General features: G+C 39.2%; 1 protein-coding gene across 4 annotated transcripts in view; it reads left to right on the forward strand.

The window, feature by feature from the left end:
- The first annotated feature begins 88 nt into the window (after positions 1–88).
- The window catches only part of UPF2 (UPF2 regulator of nonsense mediated mRNA decay), a 111,548-nt gene continuing 94,966 nt past the window's right edge, over positions 89–16,670 (forward strand). For 3 of the 4 annotated variants that reach the window (XM_077758515.1, XM_077758513.1, XM_077758516.1), the window contains exons 1-3: positions 495–569; positions 5,972–6,351; positions 10,419–11,198. In XM_077758515.1, coding sequence (XP_077614641.1) covers positions 5,990–6,351; positions 10,419–11,198 — 1,142 coding nt within the window. In that variant the 5' untranslated portion in view covers positions 495–569; positions 5,972–5,989. Of the gene's footprint in view, positions 340–494; positions 570–5,971; positions 6,352–10,418; positions 11,199–16,670 lie in introns of those variants that run through there. The other variant, XM_077758514.1, reaches the window with a different exon arrangement.

Consider the following 16,670-nt stretch of genomic DNA (forward strand, 5'->3'; position numbering starts at 1 on the left):
CCTTCTAGCCCCGCCCCACCCCATTCTCTCTTCCCCCAACCTCCCCCGGCAGTCCCTGCGCCTGCGCATCTCTAATTCAGGCGCTTTCCCTTTCCAGGCGACCAATCCACTTCCTGCCTTCGGTCCTTGTAACACTCCTTCCCTCGGCTGGGGACCTGGCTTGAGGTGCTGGTTTATCGCCTGTGTGAAAAACTCGCTCGTCTCATCTAGTAGACAGTTTGAACTAGCCGCTTTGTGCGTCGCACATATCTGAGCCTTCGCTCGCGATCCGCCACCACAGCGTCAAGCCGAGGACGTCGTTATGCCTGCGGAAGGGAAGCCCGGACAGTTTTCGATCAGGCAAGTGCGCGGACGGCTCTTTCCTTTCCCCCTCCCTCCGCCCCGCCCCCACTCGCAGCCCGGCCGCGCTGGTGAGTGGCGGGCGGGAGGGCAGGCGGGCGGAGGGAGGAGGGGGAGCTGAGGGAAGGCGGGCCCTCCGCTGCGAGATAGGTGGGGGGAGGGGAGGGGAGAGCCCGAGCGCTGGAGTTGGTGCTGGGAAACCCGGGGCTAATGTTGACAACAGGCTCGAGGTGAGTCCCGGGGAACCTCCTTCCCCAACGCTCCAACGATCGGGAGGAAGCGGGGCTGGGGGGCACCGGCCTGGACTCCTACTTCCCGAGGGACCCAAGAGGCGACTCCGCACCCCAGCGCTCCGGGGGCGGCGAGCAGTACACGGACCGCAGCTCCGGCGTCGTCCTCCTCAGACCCCTCTCCCGGAGGCTCCCATCACCGCGGGCGCCCCCGGCCCGGGGCCGGCATGAGGGGCGGCCGAGGGGGTGTCTACCCTCCATGCCCGGGCTGGGCCTCGGGGCTGAAGGCGGGGAGCCCCCTGTGGCGGGGTGAAGGTGTTTGGGGGTGTGGAGAAGCGCGAGGGGAGGTTGGGGAGAGCTCTTCGGGAGCCGGGAGGGAAGCGAGGGCGAGGAAGTGGGGAGGGTGCGTGTGTGGGAGGATGCGGAGTAGGGAGACCAGCCGGAGAGTCCCGGTCTCCGGCGGTGAGGGAGTGTGGGGTGAGAAGTTAGGGTTGGGGCGAGGAGGGTCCGCGAAGGTGACCGTGGCCACCGGTAGGAAGGGGAGTTGTGGCGGGGAAGCGTGTTGGGTATGGGAATGTGCCGCGGGAGCGGGGGTTTGTGGGAGATGTGTGTGCAGGGGAAGGGGCTTGGCGTGTTTGGGGAGGGTGGGCATGGGTTATTGGCTTTACTTCTGTTTAGTCACAGAGACTGAGGGTTCTTCGCTTGCCTTCATCCCAAGCCTCCTAGTACTTACTCTCGTTGGCACTCCTGAACCAAGCCGATCATCCCAGGGTATTTGGCCGTCGGGTTGGCCAAGCAGAGCCAGCTTAGGATCTTGGGGGGACACCCTGAACCCGACCACCTGCCCTCTTGCTCTTCGGGGACCCGTATGTAGGGATGACGCCGACCAAAGTAAAACTATCACTCACCCTTCGGGTTTATCATAGTTTTTACGTGTTTATACGGACTGTACAACTCCTCGAGGAAACCGGTTTTGAACTCTGGTGAAATTTGGAAAAACTTTGAATGAGTCCTTGGTAGGAAGGACGTTTTGTAAAGCCAGAGACTGGGAGACAATGCCCCGGTGCGATTCTGCCCAGAGAACATCTTGAGTGATACAGAATTAAAAGATAAAACAGCATTGTCTTACTCTGGAGTATTTTCAGAGCCGTCCGATTGTGATTTCATACATAGTCCATATGGTACTTTGCTAAAGAAATATCTTTAAAAAGGAAACTTCTCTGCACTCTGTCCCCCAGTACACTCACTCCATTGGTACCTGTTTTACTGACTGATAAAGTAGTTCACTTTTTTTTTTTTTTGGACATCGGGAGTATTTTTAGAAAACCGAATAAAATATACAACCCAAGACCCTGGACTCTACCTGGGGAGCTGAGAAGGTGGTGTTAAAGCATGGTTTACGTTTAAGGACTGTCGGTTATTGTACTCAGTAATTTGTAAGAGCTAATCCTATTCCAATTAAAAGTTCACTTGTATTTAACTTGATTATTTTGAAGTTCAGTCTATTTAAAATTTTAGTTTCTTCTTGAACCTTTTTGAAGCACTTCAGATACAACATTTGGCTGTTTATTAAAACGTGGGTTTATCAAAATAATTGAAAGAAGTTTTGGCATTTCACTAATACAGTTTAATTGACAGTACAAATGTGTACTGATCTAAATTACGTTGCTTGTAAATTTGGCTTTTAAAATCTTCAGTCAGGGTATATTATACAGTGGAGAAGAGCACTGGACAGTGAGCCTTGACTCAGCCACTACACTAGTGTAATCGGGTGGGTGGGTCACTCTTCTGCTGTGGGGTCAGAGTAAAAATTGAGAATTGGAGTAGGTAAAATCTAGTAGTCCTAACCCTAAAAACTCCCGTCTTCCAACGAACTTTTCAGTGTTCTGTGTTAAAGAATGAACATTTATTGAATGCCTTCTGGATGATTGCTACTCTGTTGGTAGTTAAGGATTCTCTGAGAGGTAGCAGTGCCTCCATTTTCTCAGTTTTCTTGGAGAAGTTGCCCAGTTCCCATAGCTAGCAGGTTTCAGTGTAAACATCTGTCTGATTTCAAAGCCTTATATTATTGTCACGTGTTGCATTGCTGTCTTTACGAGAGCCTTTACATTTCCGTCACCTTTTTTTGTTCACTAAAATTTAGTTCCAGGTGTACTTTGGGTATGCTTGTCGTACAGAGATGAGGGGATTCAAAGACTGTATCAGTACCAAGACTTAAGATTGTCTTATTGAGAATCTATTTTATCATGCTGTAGAGCAGAACCAATTCATGAGTGCCTATCTCAGTTTGATATAGTAGTCACTTATATATTTATTGAATAAATGAATACGGTAGAGTCACAAAAGTTTAGAAGATTCTGTTAAGCTAATAAATGATCCTTTATGAATTTGTCAGATTCTAAGCGAATTTCTTAATGTTTCTGTAGAACTTATATCTAATTTTACCTTGATAAATGAGACATTACTTGTAAATTTTGATGCCGTTCTTTTTATTGTCTATAGTTCCTTGTATCACTGGAATGTCGCTTGTTGATACTTGATTTCAGAAAATACAAACTCTATAAGCAGTATTATATTTTGCATATAATGACAAATATCCCTAAATAAGATTGTACTACTACCTTAGGAATTAGCTTATCCCTGTATGCTTTTGTTAGTATCTGCCAAAAGTTAGAAACATAATATAAAAACTGCTATCAGGGACTCTTTCTATTGAAATACGTAATTGTACGATTTGTCTTAGTCACTATCTGTGATCAAGTGTTCCACTTCACAGTTTGGTTCTTAATAACTTTAGTTGAGAGTATGGGTTCAAATTCCCGCTCTGTCACTAGCTGTGGAGGCCTTGGTCAAGTTACTTGGTAAAGTCTCAGTTTACTCATTTATAAAATAGGGAAAATAATACCTCATAAAGATTTTAGTATTAAATGAGATTTGTATGTAAGATGTTCACTGTGGTGTCATTGAGTGGTAGCTAGGAATATTCTCTTTTAAAAGTTTGTTTGCTTTAGGGCATGGTATTTTCGCATTAAAGGTGGGTATTTGAACCTGCATAAGCTATACTTCCCAGATAGCATAAATGTTAATGGCTACCTTGCCAGCAAATAAGTAATTATGCTGTTTCGTATTTTAATGATTGCCTAAACGGGATTAACAGCTTTTTTTTTCTTCTGAGTTATACCAATGAGGTTAACTAAAGCCTTTGGGTGTTGCTGTCAAAATAAATGCATCGAATGTGGATGAAGAGTCAAAGAGAAAAAGGGGAAGAGTTAGTTGAGAGAAGATATAGTGTTGAATGTGCCTCCAAAAATTACATTATGTGCTTTTATCGGCTGAGGTTTTCTTTCTATGATGACATTTTCTTGGAGTGCTGAAATAAATGCGTGTGTGTTTATGAAATAAATATTATTGCAAATGTTTTGTTTGCTAGTCTAGTTTTTACTGCTGTAGCTTAAAATTTGTATTTGAAAATAATAAGACTACTGTGTATATCATTAGCTTTTAATAAACCTAGGCAGTTTAAATAATTTAATTCTCTATTTCTTAAATAGAAACTATTTTGATGCAATTTCAGATGATTTAGGACTTAAAACATGAATTACTGTCCATTAAAGAAATTACATTAGAACACTAGTTCTAAGTAGAGAAAATTTATTTTTTGAAAGGAAAAATGCTGAATTTTTCTGGGAAATACAGTGTTTTGTTCTACAGTTTTATTTCCAGTGAACTGTATAGACTGTACTATAGACTAATGTTACCCAGTAGAACTTAATGTGATAATTAAAATGTTCTGTATCTGCACTGTGATGTGGTAGCCACCAGCCGTGTGGAAGTGAGTACTTGAAATATGGGTAGTGACTGAATTTCAAACAATTAATTTGCATGTAAGTAACTACTTGGCTAGTATAGTGGTTCTTAACTGGTGGTGATTTTGCTCCCAGGAGGTGTTTGTCAATATGTGGAGTAATTTTTGGTTGTCAAAACTGGGGAGATACTGCCTGCACCTCTTTAGTAGACAAGGCAGGGATGCTGCTAAAGTTCATGTAGTGCACAAAATAGTGTCAGCACCCATCTTTCAAACAAAAGCCCCAAAGAATTATCTTGCCCAAAATGTCAGTAGTGCTGAGGCTAAGAAACCCTGGGCTGGTGGCTATTGTATTGACAGATACAGAACAGAATATACAGATTTTATAATCATCCTTATGTTGATGTATAGATTAATTTTGATTCATACTAATGATAAGATTAAAAGTCTAATGTAATTTGAGATAGTTGATGATTTCTGTATTTGAAAGTTTGATAAGGTTAAGAACGATGACGTGAAATTTGTGTTTTCTATTTTGTCTGTTCATTTATAGATGGCAACTCATTTATGTTCCAGCTTAGATACTTCCATTGCATGTTGTATGAAATAATGTCAGCAGCATCTCCTAACAGAAAGCAAAATGTTGGGATTAAAACTGATTCAGGGGTGCCTAGGTAGCTCATTCAGTTAAGCATCTCTTTTTTTTAATGTTTATTTTTGAGAGAGCACGAGGCAGGAGGGGCAGAGAGAGAGGGCAACAGAGGATCTGAAGCCGGCTCAGTGTTGACAGCACCGGGCTTGATGTGTGGGGCTCAAACTCGAATCAGGAGATGGTGACCGGAGGCGAAATCAGATGGAGGCGAAATCAGACGCTTAATGCTTAACTGACTGAGCCACCCAGGTGCCCCAGGGGCCTGATTCTTGATTCCAGCTCAGGTCGTGAGTTCTAGCCCTGAAATTGGGTTCCACATTGGGCGTGAAGCCTACTTAAAAAAGAAAAAAAAACAACAACACTGATTCAAAATATTCTCAGATACATGCCGAAGTATTTATGATTAAGTGCTATGTTTTATAGTTATAGTTGATAATGGTTGAATTTGGGAGGTTGGTGATATTGTGCTCTCTACTTTTGTGTTATTTTTCCTTGAGAAAGAGTAAAAAAAGGGGTGCCTGGGTGTCTTAGTCGGTTAAGCATCCGACTTCAGCTAAGTCATGATCTTGTAGTTTGTGAGTTTGAGCCCCACGTCGGGCTCTGTGCTGACAGCTCAGAGCCTGGAGCCTGCTTCAGATTCTATGTCTCCCGGACCCTCCCCTGATCATGTTCTGTCTCTCAAAAAAATAAATGTTAAAAAAAATTTTAAAAAAAAGAAAGTAAAAAAAAAAAATACTTAGGCATAGCTAATAATGATAGAATGTGGAATGTGACTAGGAAATTATTTTATCACAGAAATAGTATTTATTTTGCATGCATTTATTTAATCTCTCACAACAGTGCATTAGTATGTTCTGTTTAAAAAACAGTGTCACGTTACTAAAAAAATATAGTCACTGCAGCTACACTACTACAAAGAATACTAACATTCTTTTACTCTTACAGATTGTTCTGGGTAACATAATGCCAGCTGAGCGTAAAAAGCCAGCAAATATGGAAGAAAAAGAAACTTTACTAAACAACAAGGAAAAGGACTGCAGTGAAAGGCGGCCAGTGAGCAGCAGGGAGAAACCAAAAGAGGAGATCAAGCTTACTGCCAAGAAGGAGGTTATTAAGGTCCCTGAAGATAAAAAGAAGAAACTGGAAGAAGATAAGAGAAAAAAAGAAGACAAAGAACGAAAGAAAAAAGAAGAAGAAAAGGTGAAGGCAGAGGAAGAATTAAAGAAAAAAGAGGAAGAAGAAAAAAAGAAACATGAAGAGGAAGAGAAAAAGAAGCAAGAAGAACAGGCAAAACGTCAGCAAGAAGAAGAAGCTGCCCAGTTGAAGTAAGAATATTTATTTCATTTATTGATGAGAAGGAATGGGAAGAATCAAATGTTGGGAAAACAATGATTATTTGAAATCGGACTTCTGAGTTGCAGTTCCTTGAGAGTTGGGAGTATCTTAAGTTACTGGTTAGTTTCACTGACTAGAAGCATGCTTATGATACTTTAATTCTTCCAATTAAATAATAGGAATCTTTAATATATATTTTTTGAGAGGTAGGGTAATCTGGATTTTTTTTTTTTTTTAATAGTTTTTAGAGGTGGGGAAAGAGTACAAGTGAGGGAGGGGCAAAGAGAGGGGGAGACAGAGGATCCCAAAGCAGGCTCTGTGCTGACAGCAGAAAGCCCAGAGAACCCGATGTGGAGCTCGAACTCCTGAACCACGAGACCATGACCTGAGCTGAAGTCGGATGCTTAACTGACTGAGCCACCCAGGCACTTCTGGATTGTTTTGATTTTTAATATAGCTTTTTTTTTTTCATGGTCTCTTTTTTGTTTTTTTTTTGTAATGTTTATTTGTTTTTGAGAGAGATGAAGACAGAATCAAGCAGGCTCCAGGCTCTGAGCTGTCAGCACAGAGCTGTCAGCACAGGGCTCAAACTCACAAGAATTGTGAGATCATGACCTGAGCCAGTGTCAGACGCGTAACCAACTAAACCACTCAGGTGCCCCTCATAGTGTCTGTTTTAAGTTGAGAATCTTTAATTCTTAATGGCTATTTGCAGAATTCTTACTTTGTGCTGGGCACTACAAAGTGTATCAGCACATATCCTAAAGGCAGTCGTAAGGAATAGATTTTACGATCCTCATTTGACAGATTAATAAAATGAAGCTTGAAAAGGTTAAGTAACTTGCATAAAGTCCTGATAAACAGTGGAGCTGCTAGGTTTTTTTGAATGTAGCCAATTTTATTTATTAAAATTTTTTTAACGTTTTATTTATTTTTGAGAAAGAGACAGCATGAGCAGGGAAGGTTCAGAGAGAGAGGGAGCTACAGAATCTGAAACAGGCTCCAGGCTCTGAGCTAGCTGTCAGCACAGAGCCCGACGCGGGGCTCGAACCCACGAACTGCGAGATCATGACCTGAGCCGAAGTCAGACGCTTAACAGACTGAGCCACCCAGGCGCCCCTGAATGTAGCCAACTTTAAAACTTTGGTCTTTTGAAACAGTTTTGTAGTACCTCCCGTTCTTCATCTAAATCTATTTTTAACCTTGTAAATCAATGCAATAGTGTAATGAACTGGCAAAGAACAAGGTAGTCCTCACAGGAAAACTACCAAGATGTAGCAAAAATGGCAGCTGTTGAGTAGCAGGGATTCTTCTCTTCACATAAATTTGAAAAGCTGTTTGTAAACATGAATTTTCACAGATCTGTAGAACAGCTCAACCACCTACTTTCCTACCAAAGTTTTTTAGCACCTCTATTTTTAATGAGGTAGTAGAGCCTTAGGTCTGGAAGACAGTAGTAGTGGCCAGTTTGGATATTCAGAGCCATGATTCTTGAAAGCTTCTTATATTTTACTTAAAAAATTAACAAGGAGCTGTGGACTGCACAGAATGAGGCAGGTACAAAATGAGACTGCTGTAAAGTATGAGTGTAAAAAGAGCACTGGGTTTTGAAGACTCATGAAAAACAGAATGTAATGTATTTCACTGCTTTTTTATGCTCATTACATGTTGAAATTGAAGTATTTTATTTTAGATCTATTGAGCTAAAAATATGTTCAAATTAATTTTAAAAATTCACAAGGATATTCAATTTCACTGTTACTTTGCTCCTCCCTCTACTCCCCTATAGAAAGCAAACAAAACAGCCACCAAAACCCCAACTTTTTATTGGGAAAAATTCAAACATATTAAAAAAATAGGATAGAGTAATGAATCAGTCCTCCCAAGCCCCCCAGCCACTCCATCTACCCAGCATCAACTACCCACTTTTTCCCTCTGGAATATTCTCTTTTTTAAGATTTTTTTTTAAATGTTTTATTTATTTCTGAGAGAGAGACACACACATACACACATACACACAGTGTGAGCAGGGGAGGGTCAGAGAGAGAGGGAGACACAGAATCCAAAGACAGGCTCCAGGCTCTGAGCTAGCTGTCAGCACAGCCCGACGTGGGGCTTGAACCCACAAACCTTGAGATCATGACCTGAGCCGAAGTCGGACGCTTAACTGTCTGAGCCACCCAGGCGCCCCTCCCCTGAAATAATTTAAAGCATTATTATTTCACTGGTAAATGTTTGATTTATGTATGTATATATTTTAACTTTTTAAAAAGTTTATTTATTTTGAGAGAGAATGAGCCAGGGAGGAGCAGAGAGAGAGAGAGAGAGAGAGAGAGAGAGAGAGAATCTCAAGCAGGCTCTGAACTGTCAGTGTAGAGCCTAGTGCGGGGCTTGAGCTCACAAACCTGGGACCTCATGATCTCAGCCAAAACCAAGAGTCAGACTGAGCCACGTAGTCACCCCTCATTTATGTATCTTAAACTGTTTTTATTGCAGATGAAAATGGACTTAATGTTTTTGCTTATTTATTTATTTATTTTGAGAGAGTAAGAGTGTGAGCAGGGAAGGGGCAGAGAGAGGGAATCCCAAGCAGGCTCCGCACTGTCAGTGTGAGAGCCCCACACAGGGCCCCATCTCACAAACTGTGAGATCATAACCTGAGCTGAAATCAAGAGTGGATGCTTAACCAACTGAGCCACCCAGGCGCCCCATGAGTTATTTTCTTAAAGTGCATTCTCACTGCTGATCTTGTATTTGTGTTTGGCTGGAAGACTTCAGAGAGATAACTCAAATGTCCGTGTTCACAGTGGTGGATGCAATTCCCTGTTAACATATCGTGGCTTTTAGTGGGAAAATGACAGAAGGGTTGTTCAGGGATGGTTATCTCAGAAAGATGAAAATCTGCTTTGTTAGAAATTTATATTTTAAAGTTATATTTTGGTAACTCAGAGGCCTCAATGTCAGATTGTCCCTACCCTCTCACTGCTGCCCAAGTTATTCTACTACTTCTGCAATTTAAACATGTTCTTGTAATTGTTTTTTTGTGTTTTTGTTTTTTTTCAGGGTAAACTGTTTGTTAGCCTTTTATTAAAGGAGTTTTAGTTTATAGTTATCTTCTGGTTCCTTTCCAGATTTTCTTAATTACACTTGAATTTTAAGACCCAAATCAAGAAAAGTACTTTATTAATGCTAAAGTATGGAAAAATGGTACTTAACATATTAAATCATTTTTAACGCATTATTTTACAAACGTTATTCTTTAAAGTAGTCTTTGTGGACTTTTTTTTCCCCCTATAGTACCAATGCTTTTATCTGTTTTAGGTTTTATATCCTTCTGAGGCATTTTATATTTTTCATACTCGCATCATGTATTTAATCCATTTATTTTTTTCACCCTTATTGCGGTAGAATTGACAAAAGTGTTTTATCCATGTAGTTTGCCTGTTGGCAGAATGATATTTACTCTAGTTATTCAAAATGCTCCATTCTATCACATTTGATATTTTCTTTTTTAATGTTTTGTTTATTTCTGAGAAAGAGAGAGAGACCCTGTGAGCAGGGGAGAGTCAGAGAGAGAGGGAGATACAGAATCAGAAACAGGCTCCAGGCTCTGAGCTAGCTGTCAGCACAGAGCCTGACGCAGGGCTCGAACCCACGAATTGTGAGATCATGACCTGAGCCGAAGTCAGACGCTTAACTGACTGAGCCAGCCAGGCGCCCCACATTTGATATTTTCAGTATACTGAGTTCTCATTATCTTAAGTCATTAATAAAATGTCTTTAAAATTAGGAAAAGGGGCACCTATCTGGCTTAGTCACTAGAGCATGCACGGGATTTTGAGTTTGATCCCCACACTGGGTATGGAGGTAACTTAAAAGGATCTTTAAAAAAAAATAGGTAGGAAAAAGGGCCTTTTGCATGGTTTGTTCCTTTTGGATGCTGGTACTTACATGATTTTACTTCTTCATTTGCTTTTGCTCTTAGGAAATTCGACAGTGATGCTTCAAAATATACAAGTTGTTTTATTTACTTACTTTTTTATTTACTTTTATATAGAGAGAAAGAAGAATCCCTTCAGCTTCATCAAGAAGCTTGGGAACGACATCAGTTAAGGAAGGAACTTCGTAGCAAAAACCAAAATGCTCCAGACAACCGACCAGAGGAAAATTTCTTCAGCCGACTAGACTCAAGCTTGAAGAAAAATACCGCTTTTGTGAAGAAATTAAAAACTATTACAGAACAACAGAGAGACTCCTTGTCCCACGATTTTAATGGCCTAAATTTGAGCAAATATATTGCAGAAGCTGTAGCTTCTATTGTGGAAGCAAAGCTGAAAATATCTGATGTGAATTGTGCTGTGCACTTGTGCTCTCTCTTTCACCAGCGTTATGCCGACTTTGCTCCGTCACTTCTTCAGGTTTGGAAAAAGCATTTTGAAGCGAGGAAAGAAGAGAAAACCCCTAACATTACCAAGTTAAGAACTGATTTGCGTTTCATTGCAGAATTGACAATAGTTGGGATTTTCACTGACAAGGAAGGTCTATCCTTAATCTATGAACAGCTAAAAAATATTATTAATGCTGATCGGGAATCCCATACTCATGTTTCTGTGGTGATTAGTTTTTGTCGACACTGTGGAGATGATATTGCTGGACTTGTACCCCGGAAAGTGAAGAGCGCCGCAGAGAAGTTTAATTTGAGTTTCCCTCCTAGTGAGATAATTAGTCCAGAGAAGCAACAACCTTTCCAGAATCTTTTAAAAGAATACTTTACATCTTTGACCAAACACCTGAAAAGGGACCACAGGGAGCTTCAGAATACTGAGAGGCAAAACAGGTGATTTTCATATTTCTCAGAATTGAGAATTTATTTTGGAGCCCATACTTAAAAATCTTTTAAAGTCTTCATGCCCCTGAAAGAACTTGTGGAGAAGGGCCCATTGCAGGTGATTTCTTAATGGTTCCAGGAGAATTTTCACAGTGTAACAGTTTAAGTACTCATGTGTAAATAGGAGTCTATCTTAGATTTTGTTTCTGAATTTAAAACAAACCTGGGAAGTATATGGTGATTTTTTACTTTGTGGATGTGTTTTCTTCCTTAGAAGACTCCTTAATGTTGAGGGATACATTTTCTTTTTGTCACTTTAACTTACCTGCTGTTATTTTTGTGTGTTTTGTTGTGCCCTGTCTATGAAAGGTTTGCTTTCATTGTTTTTGTATCTTAATTCGTTGATGTCACTACCGATACTTGCTCTTTGTGGAAAACAAGTCATTATTTTAGATCGGAGTCTATATTTTAGATCAGAAATTTGGAAAATAGTGCAACAAATTAGATGTGAAAAAAAATTCTTAAATGCTACTATTTACAGTGCACCTATAAGTAGTCTTTCTACTGGGAACATTCATTTAAAATTCTGAGGGAATAATGTATGTGCCTGAGGTAATTAGTGAGGGTACCTGGAAGAGGGGAACTAGAAGTTGATGTAAGTTGGTGGCACTAGGTCACCTTTTATGGAGGGTGGATTTGGAGAGCTGAGAGAGTACAGAAAGGAGGCAACAGCAGTAGGGTTTGACTGAATACTTTGTACCTATTTAAAGTGCATGGTTGAGAGTCTGAAATGGTTGTTTTTCAGGAATTAGTATGGGAGAGGATATTTTTCTATTTTCCTAAGGTCCTTCCACAGTTGGGAAGGACCTACTAATTTAAGTAGTTAACCACTAGAAGGTGATTGACTTAACTAGAAGACTGGTAGTATCTGCCCATAGTACAGTTAGGTCTGGGTCAGGATAGGTTCAGAGACTGTATGGCTTAACCCTGGTGGTTGAGGATCATTCAAGGGGCAAGAGTTTAAGATGGCAATGGTGTTCTCAAAGTTTCTTAAACAATATCTATCTGTATATAGATATATATAGATATTGTTTCGTGCTTTTGATAATGAGGACTGTTTTAAATTTTGAATAGGCAGAATAGGCAACGTCAGGCTAGATTTATATAGTCAGTAATGAGTTTAAAAGGAAAATAGTGGTCCTCTATTAATAATTCTCATGTATTTAAAATCTTAATTATGGCTTTCATAGTGTTTTGTCATTTTCCTAGCCCTTTTCTTTTTCCCATGTGTTCTACCTAAACATCACAACTGATTTTGTAAGGTATGCTTTGAAAACTTTTTATTGGCTACTTTAAGGGTTTTGTGTGTGTGTTTATTTTTGATTGGCCTCTCAGAACCTTAGAGGATAGAGTCTACAATGATTTAATCTAATCACCCAGTGCAGGAATCCATTTTATAGATTATCTGACAGATAAAGTATTCTTCCTTTGGAAACCTCTCAAAGCCAGTTCAGTGTTAGACACACCTACTTACTAGAAATTCAAGCTGAAAGTTAACTCTCCATAAAATGGTTCCCTTTGATTTACTTCTTTTTTCTGGTTCAGATGGCATAAAGCTGCCGAAAGTGGGAGTCCGTAAACTGTTTACCTGTTCACAATGAATTAAGTCTAAAAACAGATGAAGCATTTAGACATCTTTATAGCAGTTTTCAGTAGTTGTGGTATCGTTCCTGTATTTTATAAAAGCATCTGAGGTAATTAGAAAAAAATAATTCTTTTACCATAGTTTGAGAAGCACTGACAGGGGACATGTCTCCGCTTTCATACCCATGATAATATCTCAGATATTTGCAGACTGCCAGGATGTTTCCCTTTCATCTTCTCAAGGCTAAATACCTCCTGTTCTTTCAGTTTGTTCCATGATTTCGACATGACTATCCTTAGGACATTCGTTTTGAATGCATTTTTTTCCTGCCTGTAGCCTAAAATTCCATTAGTTTTTATAGCTACTTTGTCATTCTTTTGACTGTTAGGCTTGTATATGCCTAAAGACTAATTTTTCAAATGAACTGCTGCCAAATCAGTTCTTCACCTTGAACTAGTGGAAATAATCTTTTAAACCTGAATGCAGACTTCTCTGTTTTAACTTTATTTAGGTATTTTTGGCATATTATTTTAGCCTAATGATAATATTGAATATTGATTATTATTATTAATATATTAACAGTTTATACTAGGAAGTACTTCTGTTCGTGTTCAGCTTTGATAAGCAGACCTATTATTATTATTCAAGTCACTGGTATAAATTTTGAACAGGAAATAGTGTTAAGAGCATGGTTTTGTGGCCTTTCCCTCCAAACTTTTACTCATTTTTTTTTTTAATGTTTTATTTATTTCTGAGAGAGAGAGAGAGAGCATGAGCAGGGGAGGGTCGTAGAGAGAGGGAGACACAGAATCGGAAACAAGCTCCAGGCTCTGAGCTACTTGTCAGCACAAAGCCTGATGCGGGGCTCGAACCCACGAACCGTGAGAACATGACCTGAGCCGAAGTCGGACGCTCAACCGACTGAGCCACCCAGGTGCCCCAAACTTTTACTTATTTCAATAGGGAACTGTTAGCCTGTGGTTATTAGAGGAGGTTATTTATCTCGTAGAAATTGACCTTGCCATCGTAGCAGTCATTTTATCATGATTTACTGTCTACTTAAATGGAGTAATTTGGGAGATGGGAAAATCTTAATCACGATATAGAAAATAATTGGCATATGACTTAATAAATAACTCATCCCTAGGACAGCTTCAATTTGAGGAGCCTCTGTAGTGAAGATTTGAATACCTGACTGACCCAGATGACATGAAGAATGGATTAGTGCAGTGTCCTTTGCCTAGTATTAGTACATTATAGGGTACTATAAAAATGATCAGTTTCCCAAAGTTTCCCCCTCCCAGTCATTATCCAGTAGATGTTTTGAGGTTTTTCTAATCATGGGAATAAATCAGGGAAAGTAATTTTTCCCAGTAAGATTTCTCTTAGGCATGGTAATGCTGGAACTGGAAGTGCCGAGCAAGCAAATATTTAAGACTCCCATGTAGTTAAATCACTTTTAAGTCTTTATTCAGTATTTAATAATGACAGTTTAAAAAACGTCAAATCCATTGTATTTTTAGTCTATGAATCCTAAATGCTTTTGGTCATTTTAATTGACTTGGAAGATGGCATTGTTTTTAAAGGTTGTGAAGTCTTTGTCTATACTCTTTAAAAAAATTTTTTTTTAATGTTTATTTTTGAGAGAGATAGAGCATGAATGAAGGAAGGGCAGAGAGAGCGGGAGACACAGAATCTGAAGCAGGCTCTAGACTCTGAGTTGTCAGCACAGAGCCTGATGTGGGGCTTGAACTCATGAACTGTGAGGTCATGACATGAGCCAAAGCCGGATGCCTAGCTGACTGAGCCACCCAGGTGCTCCTATACTCCTGAAATTCTATACTTAAGAATTCTTTCAAGCAATTAAAAAAAAATAGAATAATAAAATCTCTGGCATTTTCTTAAAAGACGTGAATGAATGAAGACCGAGACTGCACAAGACCTTTTGAGTCTTAACTGTTCCTTTCTCATGTTTTCTGGGCTGATACCGTAGGTATTCCATAGCTAGTTCTGTTTTTAAGCTCCTGAGGGATTTACAGTTATAAGCAGGTAAAATACCTGGCCCTAGGGTTTGGTGACTTCTAATAAATTTGAACTTAGAAGGTTTTTTACTTAAAGCATTTTTTAAAATACATGTTGGTTAAGCGATTGATCCTAGGGAGTTATAATTAATACACATCTAAAAATATTATAACATTTGCCAACTTAGAGTTGATAGCTTTACTTCTTGGTAAGTTTTGTGTTTTATTATGTTCAGTGCTCTGTACTTGAAATGTTTTGTACTATGAGATATTCTCATAGAGGTAATATTGCCTACTCCTTTTGGCATTTAATAAAAATTGAAGAAATGATTTAATTTTTATTAGCTGTAACTTAATTATGTAAAACAATTTCTTTCAGTAGTGAAATCGTGAATTCAGGGGTTAAGTCAATTTTTGCTTAAATAATTTTGAAATGTCTTAATTCCATTCTTTATCCCTAAGAGATGGGAGTGGTAGCAAAAGTTTTCTTTTCAGTATTGATGAATTAGGACCTTCATGATTACATGTTCAAACAGCACTAAGTATAGTTTAAAAAAAAAAAGTACAATAGAGGCCTTCCTCCATTAGTTAATAAAATCAGGGAGGTTTCTTTCATTAATGCAAATTCATGAGGTATTATTTTACCAATGTTGAAACTTAAAAGCACATTAATGTAAAATTAAATAACATTGCTTTTACCTTATACTTTTCTTACAGGTAAGTTGTACCTTGCCATTAGAGATGGGTTTTTGTTTTTTGTTTTAACAGGTGGATTGTTTGATAAATTGTATAGTACATAAGCACTATTAAGATGTCCTATCACGGGCCACCTGGGTGGCTCAGTTAGTTAAGCATCCGACTTCAGTTTAGGTCATGATCTCACAGTTCGTGGGTTCAAGCCCCGTGTCGGGTTCTGTGCTGACAGGTAGCTCCAGTGCCTGGAGCCTGCTTCAGATTCTGTGTCTCCCTCTCTCTCTGACCCTCCCATGCTCACGCTGTCTCTCTCTCTCTCTCTCAGAAATAAATTAAAAAAAAAAAACATTAAAAAACATGTTCTATCACTGTATTACATACTCACTGAGGCTTTAACAGTTTTGTAAGTGCTCTAAAGTTGTTCCCTCTTTCCAGATATTCTCTAATGCTGATTCAATGACTTTGACAGTTGTTTAATAAATATTTGATTGAGTACATTTATGCTTACTATGCAGTAGTGGCCTTTCACACAAGATTATAAGACATCCATAACCAAATTCTAAAATGAAACCAAAAGAAAATTATTCTCATGAAAATTTGACAAATTGCTAAGGGAGATTAAAGGTAAAACCTAGTAGTTTTTCATGGGCCTGCTTCATGATTATTTTTTCAAGATTTTGACTCTTCTGTTATTTTGCATGACTGCATAAGGTCAAAACTAGAATGGGTTTTCTGTATTCTTCCCAAGATTTTTTTTCTTTTTTAATTTGGCTAATATAAAATCAGATAATTTACGTTGACGTTCTTACCTTTTCTGTAGTGGGCTATGGCCTTTTTTTTTTCCTCATGAAAATACTGTTTTGCATTGAAAAATGCATCACATGTATGATCTTACTTGATCCTTGCAGTATGCTTGCAATAATAACTATTGTAAGTGATAGATCAGATCTAGGGGTAAAGAGATTGCTCATTGTGACTTATGTAGCAAGTGAATGATCTGGTTCTTTCATACCTCTTCATACTTTATTTTTCACAACTTCCATATTACTCCTCTTCATTTGCATTTAGGACTTGTATTAGATTTTAAAATGTCTAGTAAACACATTATCAGTGCACTCAGTG

This window comes from Crocuta crocuta, unplaced genomic scaffold (genome assembly GCF_008692635.1).
Source record: "Crocuta crocuta isolate KB4526 unplaced genomic scaffold, BGI_CrCroc_1.0 scaffold32, whole genome shotgun sequence".
NCBI lineage: Eukaryota > Metazoa > Chordata > Mammalia > Carnivora > Hyaenidae > Crocuta > Crocuta crocuta.